The sequence below is a fragment of the Sciurus carolinensis genome, chromosome 5 (genome assembly GCF_902686445.1).
Source record: "Sciurus carolinensis chromosome 5, mSciCar1.2, whole genome shotgun sequence".
NCBI classification, from domain to species: domain Eukaryota; kingdom Metazoa; phylum Chordata; class Mammalia; order Rodentia; family Sciuridae; genus Sciurus; species Sciurus carolinensis.
Genome location: NC_062217.1, coordinates 33,772,813 through 33,792,423, shown reverse-complemented (window position 1 = coordinate 33,792,423; position 19,611 = coordinate 33,772,813). Strand labels below are relative to the sequence as shown.

General features: G+C 33.1%; 1 protein-coding gene across 6 annotated transcripts in view; it reads left to right on the top strand.

The window, feature by feature from the left end:
- Trpc4 (transient receptor potential cation channel subfamily C member 4) overlaps window positions 1-5,426 on the top strand; it is a 214,897-nt gene extending 209,471 nt beyond the window's left edge. For 5 of the 6 annotated variants that reach the window (XM_047553091.1, XM_047553089.1, XM_047553088.1 and 2 more), the window contains 3 exons: window positions 1,978-2,019; window positions 2,547-2,636; window positions 4,074-5,426. In XM_047553091.1, the coding sequence (XP_047409047.1) occupies window positions 1,978-2,019; window positions 2,547-2,636; window positions 4,074-4,796 (855 nt within the window). In that variant the 3' untranslated portion in view covers window positions 4,797-5,426. The remainder of the gene's footprint in view (window positions 1-1,977; window positions 2,020-2,546; window positions 2,637-4,073) is intronic. The other variant, XM_047553090.1, reaches the window with a different exon arrangement.
- Window positions 5,427-19,611: the final 14,185 nt, after the last annotated feature.

Sequence of the window (19,611 nt, the reverse complement as noted above, 5' to 3'; positions counted from 1 at the left end):
ATACCTATATTACCTTAGCCTTAAGTATGGACTATGAAAATTAAGTCCTGAAGGTTATCATGGCAAACTTTTTCTATGTTGTACTGTCTTTCTAGAAAACTATTTTTATTTTTAAAATTTTTACAAAAAAAAAAACCTAGAATTATTATTTAAACTTCTATGTTAGTCTTCTTATATTTAAATTACATTTTTAACTTTGGATATGAGGAAAGTTCTAGTGAAGAAAAGACAGTGCCCATTTTAATACTAAAAAGTGTCATTATAATTTTTACTATTACTCATAATTCTTCAATTTTCTTATCCTTTAGATTTGTGCTAAAGAAATTTCAAGTTCAGACATGACTTCAAACTGCACTTTGCTGAAAATTTCTTATTGAATTTTAAAGGGATTCTAATGCAGAATAGTGAAATGGTTTAGGACACAAAAATACAGCAAGTGAACTGACTAAATTCTTTTTATATTGATTTAAGAGTTTCTACTTAAATCATGGAGACTAGTATAATGATCTTAATGAGAGGGTTAAAGAAATGGTGTACCACTCTAGTCTTTTTGTTCACGCTGAGTACATTCAGGGGGATGTGGAAGGCTAATGTTTCCTTCTTCAAGTGCTTTTTGTCTTGAATTTCAGCTGAGCTGTGTCTCAACAAGAGTCAGATACCTCCATCTGGTGGCCCAGCCATAAAGTTCCCATATTCTTTTTTGAGATATTCTAATTTTGTATCAAGTTTCAAATTTCTTAGTTTTTAAATTATTGCCTCCATCATATTGAAAATGCATTTTCATGCAGAATACATGATTTTTAACATAATTAGTGACCTATAAGAAGCTAAGCATTGTCTCATCAGCTCCTAATCATGAACACAAATCCCTTCTTATGATCAGTGAATGTAGTATTTTCCCCCATGTCTCTGAAGGGAAAAAAATAGTTTCTTTTATACTGTTTGGTTTTTTAAAATAGTTTTCACAGTGGTGCCTGTGCACCTCTTTCCAACATTTTATTTCATCATTTTATAATTAAGTGTTTAGTAAGGAACAAGATCAAAAGCCTAATTTAAAACCCAAATATGCTATTCCTATTGCTCATCACAACTAATCAAATTAATATTTTTATTACAGAACTGGTTCTATTTTAGATTATATTATCCAGTTTTTTTCCATGAAGAATCAAAACTACTACTTATATAATATATATAAAATGGGATTTGATAGATAGCTTTTCCTAATGTCTTTAGAACTCTTGTGGAAACGTCTAATATAAAACTCAAGAGAAGATTTACAACACGTTTACTCAGTCACTAAACATCTGTGTATATATTCTGTACTACAAAATCACTCTTCTCAGCTAATCCACCTATAGCACCCCCAAAAAACTTTTTGTTCTTTTCTAAATTATTGGGATTCATGCTAATTTTTTTAAATGATAACTAAATTAATGGTATGTTTGCACAGAGTTCTTATTTAATTGTTATATCAAGTCCAATCATCTCACTAAAACAGGAATCCCTTCTCAATTGGCATAATTGAAATCGTTTGGGGGAGTTTGTTGTCCTATCAGGTTTCTCATTGTATGTTGCATGCCATGAATGGCTTCTTAATCTTTCTATGTATTTAGGAAAACTTCCTCTTTTTACTGGATGTGCCCCTTCTCTGTGTCAGCATCATTTCAAGTGGTTTGGGTGTGTATCAACCAAAATTAGCTAACCCTAGATCTTATATTAGAGCCACCTTTCCATCATTGTTAGCTTATACTATTTCAAATGTTCTACAGATTATATTCTTATACTTTATTATTTTGGTCCACTTTTTAAATTCATGTGAAGCACTCTATAGCCACTGTCTAGTAAAACTCCTACTTTGAGGGATAAAGGACAATAAAAACATTCTTGATTTTAAAAAACAGTGAATTGCTTTTCAAAACGGTGATGTCAATATATTTATCAATATAACCAAAATGGAAATATCCTTTTCCTTTTCAGAGGCGAGCTGCTGATAACTTGAGAAGACATCACCAATATCAAGTAAGTTATCCTTCTATTGTATTGTGAAATTTGCATTAAAATAAAATACAGCCACTGTAAGGAATCCCACGAAAACCACGCCGGACACGGGAAATCATGTAAGGAAGTTTATTAAGCAAATAGAGTGTCTCCCTGCAGGGTAAGAGAGAAAATGAGAGGAAAAGAAAGGGAATGAGAAAGGGCACCGCCAAGAAAGAGTGTGAAAAGTGAGGAGGATAGAGAAAGTGAGTAGGAGAGAGAGAAGCATGAGAGAAAAGATGGCGGGTACCTACCGTGAAGCATTTGAATTCCACCAGGCTAACAGGGGACCAATAACAGAGAAGAATACTTGCAAGCTGACTGATGAACCAATAGCTGGCTAGGATGTTCACAGATTGACAAGTGGTTGGGAGGCGGGGAAAATGGCTGCACCAGAAAGGGCAGGGAGCAGCTTTGTACATTACAGCCACCCCTACTTCAGACCTGACTAAGGAGAAAAATCCTATTTATGCATTTAATATTAATACTATTGTTCTAAAATGCCTCAGGAAGTTATGAGGAACCTGGTGAAGCGATATGTCGCAGCCATGATTAGAGATGCTAAAACTGAAGAAGGTCTGACAGAAGAGAACTTTAAGGTAATTATTTTCATCTTCATCCCTATGAGAGGCACTCTGAAGAATATGGAACCAGACAGGACATTTCAAATCAGAGCTAGAAACTCAGCCATGGTTCTAGAAGGTTTGGGTGCCTTTCCCTTTATAAATTTAATCTTGTTGAATGTCTTAAAAAGAAAACAGCAAGTGATGAAATTTCTTCTCAAAATAAATTGTTTTGAAACAAACTTAACCCAAAATGTCAAGGGGACTTAGTTGGAGGCAGAGAAAATCCTAGAGCTTCGTGGCACTCTGACTCATTGATCCCAGCAATGCTCTACTGAGTGAGCTTTAGTGTTTGATAGTTCATCCTGATTTCTATATCTGAAAAATTTGATAAGTAACTTGCTAACAACAAAATCTTCTGGGTGTTCTGCAGTAGTTTCTTAGCAGGGAATTTAAGGTTTGAGTTTATAAGATAACTTAGCTTTTCTGCTTGAGATTTTTCTTCTTAATTCTGTCAGAGGAACGACGTAGATATATGAAATAGGATATTCTCAAGATTAATATTGTTATTCTGCATGAGTGTTCAGAGATTTTGGAAGAATGTTTTATGGTCATTAAGACTTACAAACAAAAAGAATTAAGGAAAAAGGTATGGGAGATCTTTATAGAGAAAGCAGCTATTTTGACAAAGAGAATAAAAATAAGCAGCCAGGTAGGTAATAAGATAGATAAATTGCAAATCGATTGTAAATTAACAAAGATCCAAAATGTTCTTTGCAGCTAAAACACTCAAATTATGAAGTTAAATGCTTCATGTTGCTTTGGGAGACAGGTCAGAGGGAAGAAAGCAACTGTAAGGTTAAGACTGAGAATTCGGTTTCCCCCAAAAGATATGAAAAACTGATGAACCCAGGAAATGCACCATGTGAAGCAACTTACAGAATTCAGAGACTGATGCAGAAGTTTAGTACCTTACCAACGTACTACATCACTGGAAGTAACTCCCAACACTTAGAAGGGCAGACTCCACTTTATTTCCTTTCAGATATTCTTTTGATGGAAAAATCTTCAAAATTACAAAATGCAGCCCTGATAGAGTGTAAAGGAGACTTAACAGCAAAGGAATAATTTGGAGAGGAACACTTTGGAGAGGAAGTATTTGAAACCACAGTTCCAAAGAAAACCCACACACTGGGCTACACAGTGGTGCTAAATACAACTCCTCCCATTCTTTTTACATCATCCTTAGAAAGTTTCAGGGTGACCAGAAAACTCCAGTAGGGAAATGAGTAGACATCAAAATGACACCAAATGCCAGGGAGAGAATTGGGACTTCTAAATAGAACCAGAGTAGAACAGAATCCTAATTCTTAGAAAGGAGTGGAAACTTTTCAGACCTACATATGAAATTAGAAAATGCTGTTTCCTAATGTTTAAGTCACAACCTAATGCACCATTTTAAATTTCATTTAGGAACTAAAGCAAGACATTTCTAGTTTCCGCTTCGAAGTTCTGGGATTACTCAGAGGAAGCAAGCTTTCTACAATACAATCTGCAAATGCCACGAAGGAGTCTTCCAATTCAGCAGACTCAGACGAAAAGAGTGATAATGAAGGTAATAGCAAGGACAAGAAAAAGAATTTCAGCCTTTTTGATTTAACCACACTGATTCATCCAAGGTCAGCAGCAATTGCCTCCGAAAGACATAACATAAGCAATGGCTCTGCCCTGGTGGTTCAGGAGCCACCGAGGGAGAAGCAGAGAAAAGTGAATTTTGTGGCTGATATCAAAAACTTCGGGTTATTTCATAGACGATCAAAACAAAACGCTGCTGAGCAAAATGCAAACCAAATCTTCTCTGTTTCAGAAGAAGTTGCTCGTCAACAGGCCGCAGGACCACTTGAGAGAAATATTCAACTGGAATCCCGAGGATTAGCTACACGGGGTGACCTGAGCATTCCCGGTCTCAGTGAACAGTGTGTATTAGTAGACCATAGAGAAAGGAACACGGACACATTGGGTTTACAGGTAGGCAAGAGAGTGTGTTCTTTCAAGTCAGAGAAGGTGGTGGTGGAGGACACTGTTCCTATAATCCCAAAGGAGAAGCATGCGAAGGAAGAGGACTCGAGTATAGACTATGATTTAAGCCTCACAGACACAGTCACCCATGAAGATTATGTGACAACAAGATTGTGATACTGGAAGGAGGAAGTGTTTACCATACATATATATTTTTTACCCATAGTGCTCTGAGTGGGGGAAAATGTTTAAAATAAAATTAGCAAAAGCTAACTTACACTTTATAGCATTTATCAACTGTGGCATATTAACCTGTAACTTGTTGAAATAAGGCAAAGGCAATCAAGAACCCTTCTGTTTTGTAGCCTGCTTTTGCTTCCACAATTTGTTTTACAATTGTTTTTGTTAATAAATAAATGCACCTTGTATTCTTGTACTGTGGCAATAACCCACAGAAAATTTTTAGCTACCTTTTTCAATTAAAACAAATGCAATTTCTTTCATGTGGTAGTTGACTCCTATAATAGATATTTTTATATGCAAAAAAATGTAGCTGAAATATTAGAGCTTTTCATATTGGGCGGGGGCGGGGGGTTCTCTAGAAATAATTCCTCACAAGAACTTTTCATTCAGGCCTACAGTTTGGTTTTAAAACACAATTATTACCAAATTATTTCTTAAGAATGTGTAAATAATTATAGTACACAATTAAAGCAAGCTAATCTTTCATGGTGTCATATTGAACCCTCTCTTAAAATGAAAGTCAGGTGTGTACTTAAGTTCTAGGTTGTTAGAGTGTCTCCCTTCCATCAGTAAATGTTTGTCTTAGTAATTTTTGATGATTTATGATTTTAATGACTTTTTTCATAATAAAACTTACATCTTCAATTCAAAAAGATTTGCCTGTTTCACCGCTTATGAGTATAAACAAACCTTTGCTAATAACTGAATTTCGAAGCTGTGGCAAAAATAAAAAATTAGAATGACTTAAGCACATAAACAACGCTACATGATTGAATACTTACAATATTGAGATGAAAAGGAATTCATGCTAATGGTATACATCTATACAAAGTAAAATTCTAATATTTTTAATCACACAATATTATTGTTAACTCAAACAAAATCCTTGTAGTTTCCTCTTCTTTCCCTCAGTGACTGGCATATATTTCTTCAAAAAATAAAATTGTTCAGAAATCATTATTAATTTCATCAGTAAATATAAATATGATATATAGTTTTCCCTGTAGGGACATTTTTAATTTTTTGTTTCTTCTATTATTTGCAAGACAGTTTAGCTTGTATTATACCTTCATTCACTGAATTATTAAAAGGAAATTGTTCAGACCTGATGTGAAATGGTACTGACAACTTCTTAAAGTTTTCATTATACTACTTGTTTCTATATAAGTCCCCATGGAAATTTTTCTCACTGCATGCGCTTAGCATTTATTTTAGATCAAAAGGAAAATATTGAGTTTATTTTACTTCAAAAAGCTCCTCTACAGACTACAGGAATTGTATAATTAAGCAAAAATGGTATATTATGAATTCAGTTTCTTATTATTATACATCAAAAATGAGGATTAATAACAATAACAATGCCAACCACTATTCTATGCATATATATACATACATATATATGCTATGAGCATATATAAACATATGTTCTATGCACATATATAAACAGTTTTCATATATATATAAATATACACATATATGTATGTATATGTGTATATATGTATTGCTCTTAGGTACTTTCTATAACCAAGTGTTAACCTGGTAAGTTCACACTCTTAGTGATGGAACTGCTATGTGTCCTGTGATATCCTTCAGGATCATGACCTTAACCACTTCATGGTACTGCCTCTCAGAACATTAAAGAACAAGAAAAAAAACGTACACATATAGAGATTACTATTGGTGATTTTGAAGTCTTATATTTCAGAGAGAATGAGCTTAGTAAGTGCCATAAATGTCTCTCTTCTTATAAAGAGGTTTGCACAAAATTAAAGATGTGCTGTGTCCAAACCTTTAGACCCAATTGCATCATATGGGATCTCAGATATTGGCTTCAATATTTGATATTAAATGTAAATTTTCAGAAAAGCTAAAGACACCAAGCTCCTGCTCATACTCAAAATCTCCTTTCATCCTGGGGATTTATGAAGGGGCTGGATAGGTTTAAAGAAACACGGGTCTTGAATGCATGTGTTCCTTCAAGAACATGTTTATTTTAAGAATATTAGAATACCAAGTAACCCCAGCTGCTAATAAAATACCAAAAATTTTCTAAGTCAAACATTCAATAGTAGAGGAATTTTAGGCTTATCCTTAATATTTGAGATATTTTCAGTGGTTCCTTTTGTTTGTGTGTGTGCATATGTATGCACATGCATGGGTGTTTTTAAAGTAAAGATCCTATATATCGTTATTAAACATACTTTATCAGAAATTAATTTCAAATCCCCTTTGTCCTTCAAACAACACCAACAATAATAAAGTAAAGAAAAATTTTTCTCCAGTAGCTTATTTATATCTTGGTTTGGGGTGCTGACATTCAACCAGTGAATATGGTAATAGAGGTATTTTTGTGTCATAGGTAACACCTTGTTTTCTACTGTCCCAGAAATTATGATTTTTACAACCCTCAGACGTCATTGACAGATGCTTTTAGAACACAAGGTATTGGATATTGATAGCACCAGATGCCCCAGAACTAAATAATCTTCTAAATATGTGGTGGTATTACATAACATTAATGAAGATAAACAGTAAGGATAAACTAAGAAAGTAAAAAACTGTAGTGGGATTGCAAGCAAAGGGAAGCATTTCTTTAGGACTTTAAATGAGTGATTTAGGATTTCTATTTCTATTCATATTCCTATACATAGAAATCCCTAATAATGAAGAGAAATTTAAAATCACCTTCCATGTGTTAAAGTCACATATCTCACATTTAATTCCCTTTTTACTTAAAAAAAAAACTTTTAAAATTATTTTTATTATTTGCCTGAGGTTAGTGGAATATCCTGAAAATTTGGCTAAGTTTTAATATACCCAAAGTTAAATTCACAACACTTCCATTATTACAAGTATGTTTTGGAAGCTCCATTTACCAGAAAGTATATTATGAAGATGTGACTCATTATTTGTGATAAATGATTTTCTGAAAATTTCTCTGTAAATAAGTGTAGATTAACTTCAGTAGGGAAACAGGCTATGAAAGAAGAAAGAAAGAAAGAAAGAAAGAAAGAAAGAAAGAAAGAAAGAAAGAAAGAAAGAAAGAAAGAAAGAAAGAAAATGAAAAATCAGTGACCAAATATTTTATTCAATGATAACTGTTTTTCCAAAGTGATAATCATCCTCAAATTGTTTCATAACTTGCATATTTGTTTATCAAATTTCTTGTTAGGATTTTTATTTCCTAGCTGGAAATTAAAGTAGTGCAAAAAAGTATCCTTGCTGCCTTGCCTTGAAATGGATAGCAACTTGACATACCTCAGCGATCAAACACAATGCAAATCATAAAATTTTACAAATGACTTTTGAGGAGTAATGAAAAAAACAAAAATAGTCAATGTGGTAAAGGTATCATGCTATTCTCAAAGAAGCAAAGACAGTTATCCAGGAAATGTGGAGGGAACGTAGGTAACAACAGCATAACAATGTGTTCTTCCTTCATGCAACAGTCCTTAATAATTCTGGGATTTATTTGAGTGAATGAGTGTCCAGTCTTATGACTCTTTATTGAGGAGCAAGCATCAAGTGCTGAAATCAGTTCTTTCTTAACCCTTAAGCTTTGGGGTTGCAAAGTTGCTTTGGGGTATGCAGAAGTTTCTGCAGTATGAACAACTGCCTTCTATGCTCAGCATCCTTAAAAAAATCAGCCTGGTAAAAACCATTCATGTGTACCTGTAAATATGTTTACAATGACTCAAATTTCAAAAAAAAACCTGAATATATTTCTGAAAATTATTTCTTCATTTTTTTTTCTTTTCGTAGATTCTCTAAAATTGAGACATACAAGTGAACACAGAATTTACAAATGTAATATCTGTGGAAGTACCCTAATTCATTTTCAGAAATATTATTCTAATGATTTTACAACATAACCATTTTGTTCATGTAGTATTGTCATATTTGTTAGTTTAAATTTTTGGACCACATTAAATAAATACTCCATAGATTCAGAATCTAAAGCTAAGGAGGTTTATAGCAAATATTCAAACTTACTCGGCCACTCAAAGGTTAAGTTGGAGCTTAAGCAAATAAAAACTCCCTATCCAGCTATTTGAATGCAACATTGGGTAATATATGCTTTGAGTAATGAATTTTTATTTGGAAGAAATTTTGCCCTTTCCTTAAGTAGAAGATACTTAAAGTTGTCCAGATTTTTCATAATTAAAAATCAGAATTAATATTATTTTACTTTTTTTCCTGCCAAGTTGTGCTAACAAATTTTTTAAAACTGGTTTCTTACTTTTTCTAAAAATATCCTGCTCATTTTACTTCAAATGTAGATCTTATAATAATTCTAAATGTATACCGTTAGTAATCAAATGCATTAAATAATATTAAGGCTTCTTAACTGAAAAATGATAGAAGTGGACAATGAAAAGCTGAACCAAGGGAGACTAGCCACATGTCACTAGGCTGACTATGAAGCTGTCTCTGCAAGTGAAATTCACTGGTACTGAACCATCAGATTCCTCTAGAGCCATGCTGTGCATCCAGGACACGATCTCTATGTGGCTACTGAGCCCTTCGCATGGGGCTAGTCAAAATTATTATGTACTGTAAGCTTCAAAAACAGAGTTTCAGAGACTCAACACGAAAATGATGTAAACTAATTCATATTTTGCTTTATTCACATATTGAAATTATAGTATTTGGGGTGAACTGAGTTAAGATCTATTGAGATAAGTCTACATTTCTTTTTACTCTTTTCAATGTGACTACTTCAAAATTGAAAAATACATATATGGTTTTTATTTACAAGTTGCACTACTCTTGAACAGTGCTGCTCTGGAACATTTGTTTTTGTTCCACTCAATTCATGGATTTTCATCATTTACATAGGTTAAACTTAAGTATTTTAACCACTCAAAAAAATGTGATATGGCTTTACTAAAATTTTCAGAGTCTCCTTGATTATCAATTTCCTAAAGGAACCACTGCTAACAGAAGTCTAGTTTATCATGTTTCCCTTTGTCTTTGCAAATCTACTATCACATAAACATATATGCATATGTACAAATATATAGGTTATGGTTTTGTTATTGTTTTTATTAAGAATTGAATCATACTCTATCTAGAACTTAATAACTTAATTTTCATCAAACAGTGGATCATGGAAAAATTTTCCAAGTTATTTAATATAGTGGAGCCATTCAAATTCATTCAAAAAAATTCCCTCTTTAGCTATGTTACCTCCTGAAATATATTCACATACTCTTTCCTATTTTAACACCACTGTGAAAGAGTGTCTTCTTAGTGAACACACAACATTTTTCAGTGATGAGAAGTACTTAATAGACAAAAAAGTGATTCTGAAAAGAGAGATATCCTCTGCTTACAATCTTTTAATTCTCTCTTTCCACTTTCTCTGGGATCAAGTGTCAGTTCCATAGGAAGGCTTCTTGCCCCAGTTGATGACACAGCATCATTTCTCACAGACATTTTTAAATAAGCACAGTAAACCTCCACCATTTTGAACTTCTTTGAGCTATTTAATATTTAAAATGCTCTTTTCCCCAACATTTGCAACTACGGATCCTCCAGCCTTGAACAAGAATCGTGCCAAATTTTTATTATTTGAAATGATTTTCTTTAATTCAGAATTTTAATTAATTTCAAATGACTTATTTTTATGGTTTCCTTTAGGTCTAATTTGGTTTCATGATTTTTTTTTTCTTGAAGATAATCTGAGCCTGCCAATAATGAGACTGATTTCCCACTCTGGACATAAGACCTGATTTTCTTTGGCATGTTTTCAGGGAACCAGTGTGTTTTGAGAGATTTAGTTCACTCCGAGGAAATAACTTGCTGTGCCAATTCATCAGTCTGAATACCAAATGCCCTGTGGAGTGAGGGAAGGTAGGAAGCTTGTGTGAAGTATACACAAGGATGATTCCCCATTTTTTAGGCCTCAGTGAGTGGTATTTGAAATTTCTGAATGAAAATGTTACATCTATCTCTACAATATGGGACTATGGTAAATCACCTTTCTAAAGTCTGAAGTACCCATTGGGAATGTGGACGTGCAGGAGAAATAAAGTACCATAAAAATTCATTGAATAGTTTGGAACCACTTTCTTCTTTAAATTAAACCTACAAAATATTTTTTGAGATAATTGTAGACTCACATGCTGTGGAAATAAAGGACACAGAAATATGTCTCCTACCACTTACCTGTTTTCCCTCAACTGAAACATCTTTAAAAACTGTAGTACAAGATCACAGGACATTGATATGGATATAATCCACTTATCTTACTCAGCTTTCCACAGTTTTATCTACATTTGCGGGGAGGGCCTGTGTGGATGTTAAGTTCTATACAATTTTGTCAAATGTACGGACTGTGTTTCCACAATCACAATTAAGATACAGAAAATTTTATATCACCACAAGAATCCCGATATTGTCCTTTTATAATCACACCCATCCCCTATTGCCTACACCTCCCTCCATTTCTAATCACTAATTTATTCTCCATTTGTGTAATTTTGCCATATCAAAACAAAATATTTGTCAATATTACACAAGTGAAATCATGTAGCATGTAGTCATTAGAGATTAATGAATTTGAGCAACAAGAAATCTCCAGCGATACATCCAAGTCATTCCATATATCAGTAGTTTGCTCCTTTTTTTTGTTGAGTCTGATTCCATAGTGTGGCACTAGTACAGTTTGCTTAACTCTTTCCCATTGAAGGATATCAAGAATGTTTCCAGGTTTTTGCTATTACAAACGAAGGTGCTATGAACATGCATGTACAAGTTACTATGTGAAGGTTAAGTTTGATTTCTCTGGGATGAATGTCTGGGACTGCACCTGCTGACTAGTATAGTAGTTGAATGCTTAGGTTTTTGTTCATGTATTGGAATACTTCACCTTGTAAGAAACAACCAGCATGTGATCCAGTGTGCTATTCTGTTTCCTACACTCACCAGCAACTTATTAAATGATTCAGTTTCTCTACATTTTTCTAGCATTTATTGTTATCACCAATTTTCATTTTATTCATTCTGATAGGTATATAATTTTTGTGGCTTTAATTTGCATTTCCCTGTTGGATAATTACATAATTGCTATCCAAATACCATGGTGATGAAATGTCAGTTCATATCATTTATGTAATTTTTAATGAGACAGTTGTTAATTTCATTTTTAATGTTGATTTTTATGAGTTCTCCTTTTATCTAAATTGGATATAAAATTTATCTGGTTCTCCTTATATCTAGTTATGGGATATATAATTTATCTAGTTCTCCTTATATGTAATTATTGGACATATAATTTACAAACATTTTCTTACAGTCTGTAACTTGTCTTTTCACTCTACAATCAGTATTTTATAAAAAGCAAAATTTTGAAATTTTGATTAAGTTCAATTTTTCCATCTTACTATATGTGGAGATTCTGGGAACTCTGCCTGGGCCTAGATCATAACTATTTCCTCCTAAAAGTTTTATACATTTATATATTACATTTAATCATATTCAGTTTCCTCTTTATTTTCTTCTATGCACTTTAACATACAAACAGGTTTATAGGAGAAAGTTGTCTTAAAGAACAGAGTCACACACATACACATAGAAGAAATAATGAGGAAGTTGATAGGCAAACATGCAGGTAGTTGTGGAACTTGGATGACAAGATGAAAGATAGATCATTTTTTGAGATAAATATTGACCCAACTACAACTTATACTGATTTTTTCTCAAATTTGAAAAAAAAAAAAAATTAGGTGATTTTTCAACTCCATTCTGCTTTCTCCTGATGGAGAAGCAGTAAAGATAAGAAAAACTGCTCTCATGAGACTGGGAGCCAGAAAAACAAAAATAAATAAATAAATTTCAAATGTAACTGTTTTGATTTGTCTAAAATATACCCAAAACCCATATGCTAAAGGGTTGGGTGGCAGCCCTTAGGGCTATTGGGAGCTCATGGAATCTTTAGATGGTGGGTGGGACCTAGTGGAAGGAAGTTAGGTCATTGGGGGGTGCCCTTGATGGGGATATTGGAAACCTGGCCCTTTCTCTCTCTTTGTTTGCTGGCCTCCAGAAGTGAGCAGCTTTCCTCTACCATGTACTCCTGCTATGATGTCCTGCTTTCCTACAAGCCCAAAGAGAATGCAGCCAACTTACTGTGGACCAAAACCTCTGAAACTATGAAACAAAATAAATCTTTTCTTCTTTTAAGTAGATATTCTCAGTATTTTGATACAGTAAGAAAGCTGACTAACATAACTTTTGTCTTTATGAAATTTGATTGCTATTTGGAAAAAGTCTGGGTACTAAAATATGATAGGACCCCCATCCTTGTATTTTCAAGAAACATCATTGAATCTGAAACTGGTATGTAGGTACCATTGAAACCACCAATCACTTGTTTAAAATGCTTCTCTCTGGTTTTGGCAGTATGTAGTCACAACAAAAGAAAGAAAAATTTGATTTAAAAAGTACAGCAATGAAATTTGTTAATCAAACTACAATAATGAGATTACAATTGTATGAGAATATATTTGAATCAATCAACAAAACGATTTAGTGCCCAACAAAAAGTATTACCATCTAATGATACTGAGGCATAAAATTCCATGTCAATCAAAATCACTTCTGAGGCTTTTATTAGAAAGGAAAATGATCTCTGTTGTTCAAAAAAATTAACTAGAATTTTGGTCAAGTCTTTATGAGACATCATTTCACAATATTTTGATTCTCTGATAGAAATATGGCAATTACTTAATCAATGGAAACAACTGGAATTCTCTAAAAATAAAGTGGCCACTTTTTACAAAGAACAATATTAGAATTTGTATCTCAATTTACAAGATGATCTGATTCTCTTATTTTTCTTTCACTTTATATCATTTACCATTTTTCGCTCAAATGATATTTAACTTTGTGATACACAGTGAGGGTAGAAAGATGAATACATTCCAGAAGAGCTCACCAGTTCAAGTCTGGAAAATCTCCTTACATGTTCCATCAAAAGTGATTAGAAGAATAATATGTTCTTCATGTAGTGGAGACTTAGAGTTTGCAGACTGCACTTTTTTTCCTTGTTATCCACCAATCCATGTAACAAGAGACTATTTTGTTAAATGAGGTGTGTATTTCATTTTGCTTGAGATGTGTAATAAATATAGAAAAGGCACCAATGTTCAGCTCATGCTTAAAATAACTAATGGATTTTATATTGACCAATTAGCACCTTTCCATTTTTACTCTGAAACCTGGTAAATTGCTTTTTGCAACAATCATTCTTTCATTCACAAACATTGATTAAGCATTCATTTAGTGAAGGCATGGTAATCCACGCTCAGAATAAAATAATAAAACCATAAGTCATTGAATTAAAAAGAGGTTAATCTTCTGGAAATAACAACTAAATATGAAATTCCAGGAGGGGCATCTAGTCCCAGACTGGGTTCAGAGAACAAGGGTTATCTATGGCATATCCTAAAGATGACTGATAGTTATTCAGGAATTGATCTTTACCCTGGGCATAATTAAATATCATCAAAGAATTTCGTGTATGAGTTAGTTAAGGTAAAATTCACTGGAAGAAGAGAATGAAGGAGACATAGGAATAATTATCACTTTTGGACTATAAAATTAGAAAGAAAAACACATCATTATGTTCTAAAGGAGTGTTATTAGAGGGGGCCATGGGGGAATTCTACTCAAGGGTTTTTAATAACTTGAACACCCGTCAGCAGATAACAAATGGGAATGAAATTTCCTAAAGCAAGACAAGTCAATAAAATTCTATTTAGTTTTACATCTTATATTTTAAAACTGTATGTTTTGTATTTAATTATAAGGAACTCTCTGGCCATTCTTAATCATCCAAAGAATAATTATTTGTTTTTATCACTTTATTGAGGTATACCTTACCATACAATTCTCTCACTTAATGTAGATAACTCAACGCTATTATAATATATTTAGAAGTACCTACAAGTATCACATCAATTTTACAATCTTTCACTGTCTTGGAAAGAAACCTTGTACCCTTTAGCTGTCCTGTCCTCCCCTTCTAGCCCCTCCATTCCTAAGAAGTTGGCTGATTTCCTTTCCGTCTCTATAGCTCTCCTATCATGGACTTTATGTGATGGTTTGTGACTGGTCCCTTTCACTGAGCAGTCTTTTCCAGGTTCATCCAAGGGATAACATGCATCAGTACTTCATTCCTTTTTATAGCCATAACTGTTCATTGCACGGATTTATCACATTGTGTTTATCTGTTTGTCTGTTAATGAGCATTCAAGTTATTCATGCGTTTTTTCTATTATGAGTAATACTGCTATAAACATCTGTGCACAATGCTGTAAGTGAATATATGTTTTAACTTCTCTTGGGTGAATACTTGGGAGGGTATTACTGGGTCATATAGTAACCAGGTTTAATGATTTGAGGAAATGCAGTACTATTTTCCACTTTGGCTGTTTTATTTTAAATTCCTATCAGCAGTGTATGAGAATTCTGACTTTCCCACGTGCTCACCAATACTTATGTGGTGTTTTTACTCTAACCCTCCTAGTGAGAAAAAGTAATACCTAGTGTGTTTTTGATAACTAATGATGTCAAACCTATTTTCATTAGCTTATAGGCCACCTATATAATTTCCTTGAAGAAATATCTTTTTGGATATTAAGTCCAATCTTAATTGGGATATTTGTCTTTTTTTTTTTTTTTGGTACCAGAAATTGAATGCAGGGGCACTCAACCACTGAGCCACATCCCTAGCCCCTTTTCATATTTTATTAGAGGCAGGGTCTGCCTGAATTGCTTAGGGCCCTGCTAGTTTGCTAATACTGGTTTTGAACTTGCAATCTTCCTGCCTCACTCTCTCAAGCCACTTGGACTATAGGGGTGGGCCCACTACACCCAGCTGGATTATTTGTCTTTTATTACTGAGTTTTGAGAGTTGTTTATACATTACAGATACAAGTCCCTTATTAGATATATGACTTGCAAATATTTCTTTATGGTGTCCTATGAAACACACAGGTTATGAAGTCTCATTTACCCATTTTTCTTTTATTGTTTATGCTTTTGGTGTCATATCTAAGAATCCTTGCCAAGTCATTAATAATTACGTACCCGATGTTTTCTTGCGGAAAAGTTTTATACTTTTGTAGTTTCAGCTCTTATGTTAAGGTATCTTACCTGTGCTGAGTTCATATTTGAATATCTTATGAGGGAAGAGTCAAACTTCATCCCTGAGCATGAGACCATACAGTTGACTCAGCACCATTTGTTAAAAAGACTATTTTCCTATTGAATGGTGTTGGTATCCTTGTCAAAATTCAGCTGACCCTGTCAAAAGGTAAAAAACTTCAGTTAGGGAGGAGGAATAACTTCAAAATATGTATTATGTAATATGATAACTAGAATGAATAACAACATATGTTACACCCGAAAATTGCTAAGAGATTAGATTTTAAGTCTTCTCACCATAAAAAAAAGGAAACCATGAGAAGTGAGGTTAAGCATACACTAATTAGTTTGATTTAGCCATTCCACAATGAATACATATTTCAAAACATCCTGTGGTATGTCACAAATATGAAGTTTCACCAATTAAAATAAATATTAATTATAATGATAAAAGAGAAAAGACCAGTGCACTATAGGTATATGAATGTATGACTTTATTTCTGTACCCTTAATTGCATTTAATTGATCCATGTGTCCATTCCTGTGATCTCGCCACATTGTCTCGATGACCATTGCTTTCTTGTGGATTTGGTATCAAGATATGTGCATTCCCTTACTTCATTGCTTTCAGGATTGTTTGGACTATTCTGGGCCTCTTGCATTCCATATAAATTTTAGAATCAACTTTTCAATTACTGTAATGAAATTAACTGAGATTTGAATAAGAATTTAATTACATCTATAGGTCATTCTGGAAAATATTGTTATTTTAAGAGTGTCATATCTTCTGACCTTTGGACATGTGATGTTTTCTCATTTATTTAGATCTTTAATTTTATTGTTTGGATGCTGTTGTGAATGAAATAATTATCTTTGAGGATCTAAAAGTCAGAAATAATTGATATACAAATACATACAAAGAAATTCATCAATGTTACAATTACATTAATTAAAAATTGGATAAAGTAAAATTTATATCACCTCTTACCTTAGAAATTTTTGCTAACTAATGATGAAATATCTGAAGATTCAACCTCTTTTATTGATAAGGTCATTTAACTACTCTTATTGTTTTGATGATGATATGTATATACATATACATTATGTCAAGGATAAAATAAATTCTGTATTTAAGTGTAGAATTTGCATTTTTGTTCAGATTTCTACTTAGCAGTTTTATCTTAATTATCACATGTAGTACTTATACAAATTTTATCAATTTAAATTGCTGTGCCATTACATGGGTTAATAATAAATTTGTACTTCACTCAAATCTAGCTACCCATCTCATGCTGTATGTGAACACAATCTTCATGTACCCTTTTAAGGAGGAACTGTCAAGATATCAACATGTACTGATTTTTATGTGTGGCTAAGCTGTAGCTTATTGAGGTCATATACATTAAGTAACCAGAATAGTATAGCGCAAATAACTGTCAAATTATAATTTTACTGATCAATGAGGAGAGAGTAAGGGATAAGGAAATAGATTAAAAAACTACTTTTTTTTATATTTGCAATTTTACTGTACATAGTAATGGGCTTTTTACTATTATTAAAAGTACTCCTGTGGCTAATTTCTGAATTTCACCAGCTTTTAGAATCAATATATTTCATTAATCTTAATATATAGGACAGGAAAAAGAATAAATCTTGCCACTTTGGAGTTTTAGTGCTAAAATTACTTTTTTAGTAAAGGTCATAATCAGAATAATTGTTTATGCTTGGTAAAAAAAAAAAGGCAAAGATAGAGTGGGCTGTATGAGAAAACCAGGTTCATGATTTCTGAAGATGAAGATTACACTATGGGTTAGAGAAAGATAAAGGAACACAGTAACAAACACAACTTCATCTCCATAACTATTAAGGAAAGAAGAATTAGGAATGATACTCCTGACAGTATCTTACTCATAGGCTTTTTTCTGTCCCTATCAATAATCATTTAGAGAAAAAAATGTTTTGAAGAATAATATAGTTTAGTCACAGATACAAATATATTATGAATATATATGAATATGTGATCTATATCTATATAGATATATATACACAGACCTACATACATTATGTATAATTTAGTGCCAGATAGATTATATGTAATTTAGTGCCATAAATATATAGCACATATATATAGTGTGTGTATATATTTTTATATATATAGTGATATATATAAATATATGTATATATATATAAATATATGCATATATATATATATATATATATGGCACTAAATTGAGAGGGAATTTGGTTGTAATTCTATTTAATAAGTGAAAATAGCTAAACCTATTCCCAGAAAAAACTTGTTAGCCAGAATCTTCTGACCCTTGGACTTAGGAGCAAGAAGTTCAGTTTTGAGCTTTATGTTAACATCTTTACTAGCTCACTTGGAAAATGGAAAAATATCAACTTAATACTCTGGATCAACAAGCTCACATATCAATATGATTAAAAAATGGAAAAGTAAATTAAAAGCATTTTTTCCAGTGTAAGGAGCTATGGGTGCATGATTTTTTACCACATTACATGAGGATACCAGTAAGGAATCCCCCAAATTAAGAATTAAGTGTACACAGGTTTCTTCTCATACTACTTGGATCAAATAAAAATGTAAATCATGTTAAAAAGCAGAATGAGCCACAGACTCAACCTGATCTAGTGTATTGATGTGGCTAAACCAAGAAAGTGCCTGTCAGATAGAGAGACAACCAGATTCTGGAAAAATGGAAAGAAAAGGAAAAGGAAAGGGAGTATTAGGCCAGTTTTGGCATTTCCATTCACAAGCTGCCCTGAAGTACAGTTTTTGGCAAGTGGACTTCAGTCACTCAGATCCTACATGTACAACTGACCCAGTTTTAGAGATAAATAAATGAAGTTATGTTTCCTCAATGCTTCTGATACCAGGCCTCAAAACTGATTTATAGTGCCAGTGATGTCCCCTATTACAGTTTTATTCATGAAATAAATGTTTGAACAAATAATGTTGAGTCATGTAATCTGATTTATGTGATGGCTATACCCATGGAAACCAGAAGTAGCTACCTTAATTGCAGATATCAAGCTTCTGAACATATCTAAGGAGTCTATGGAGATATGGAGTCAGGTGACAGATGCTGACAAAGTTAGATTTCAGAGTCTGCGCACAAAGAGTCAGATACTGAGTGAAGGCTCCTTAGCCAAAGTGAGATGAACTTGGGAGACCTTCCAGGAAACACCCAGCTGGTCATTCCAAGGGCCACACCTGTGTGCATCACTAGGTGCTAGTCTAACATCCACAGGAACTACCTGTGATTGCCAATTCTCATTTTCATGTTATATTGCCCCTGTCTCAGTTACTAAACACACAGAAAAAAATTAAAAGGATCACAAATACTATCCATTTAGATTTAGATCAGATTCTGAAATTTATAGAAGAAAAAACGTTTATGTTTATAAAACATGTGCATAGTTTTAAAGACCAACTCGAGCAGGTGGTTGAGAGTAATGGCAAAGTCCAGAAGGATACTTAGGTCTTTAGCCTGAGTAAAACAGAATGACAGAAAGCAACCAAACTAAGCTGCCAAAGGGAGAGAGAGGAGAGTGGAAAGTAGGGAGAAGAAAGAAA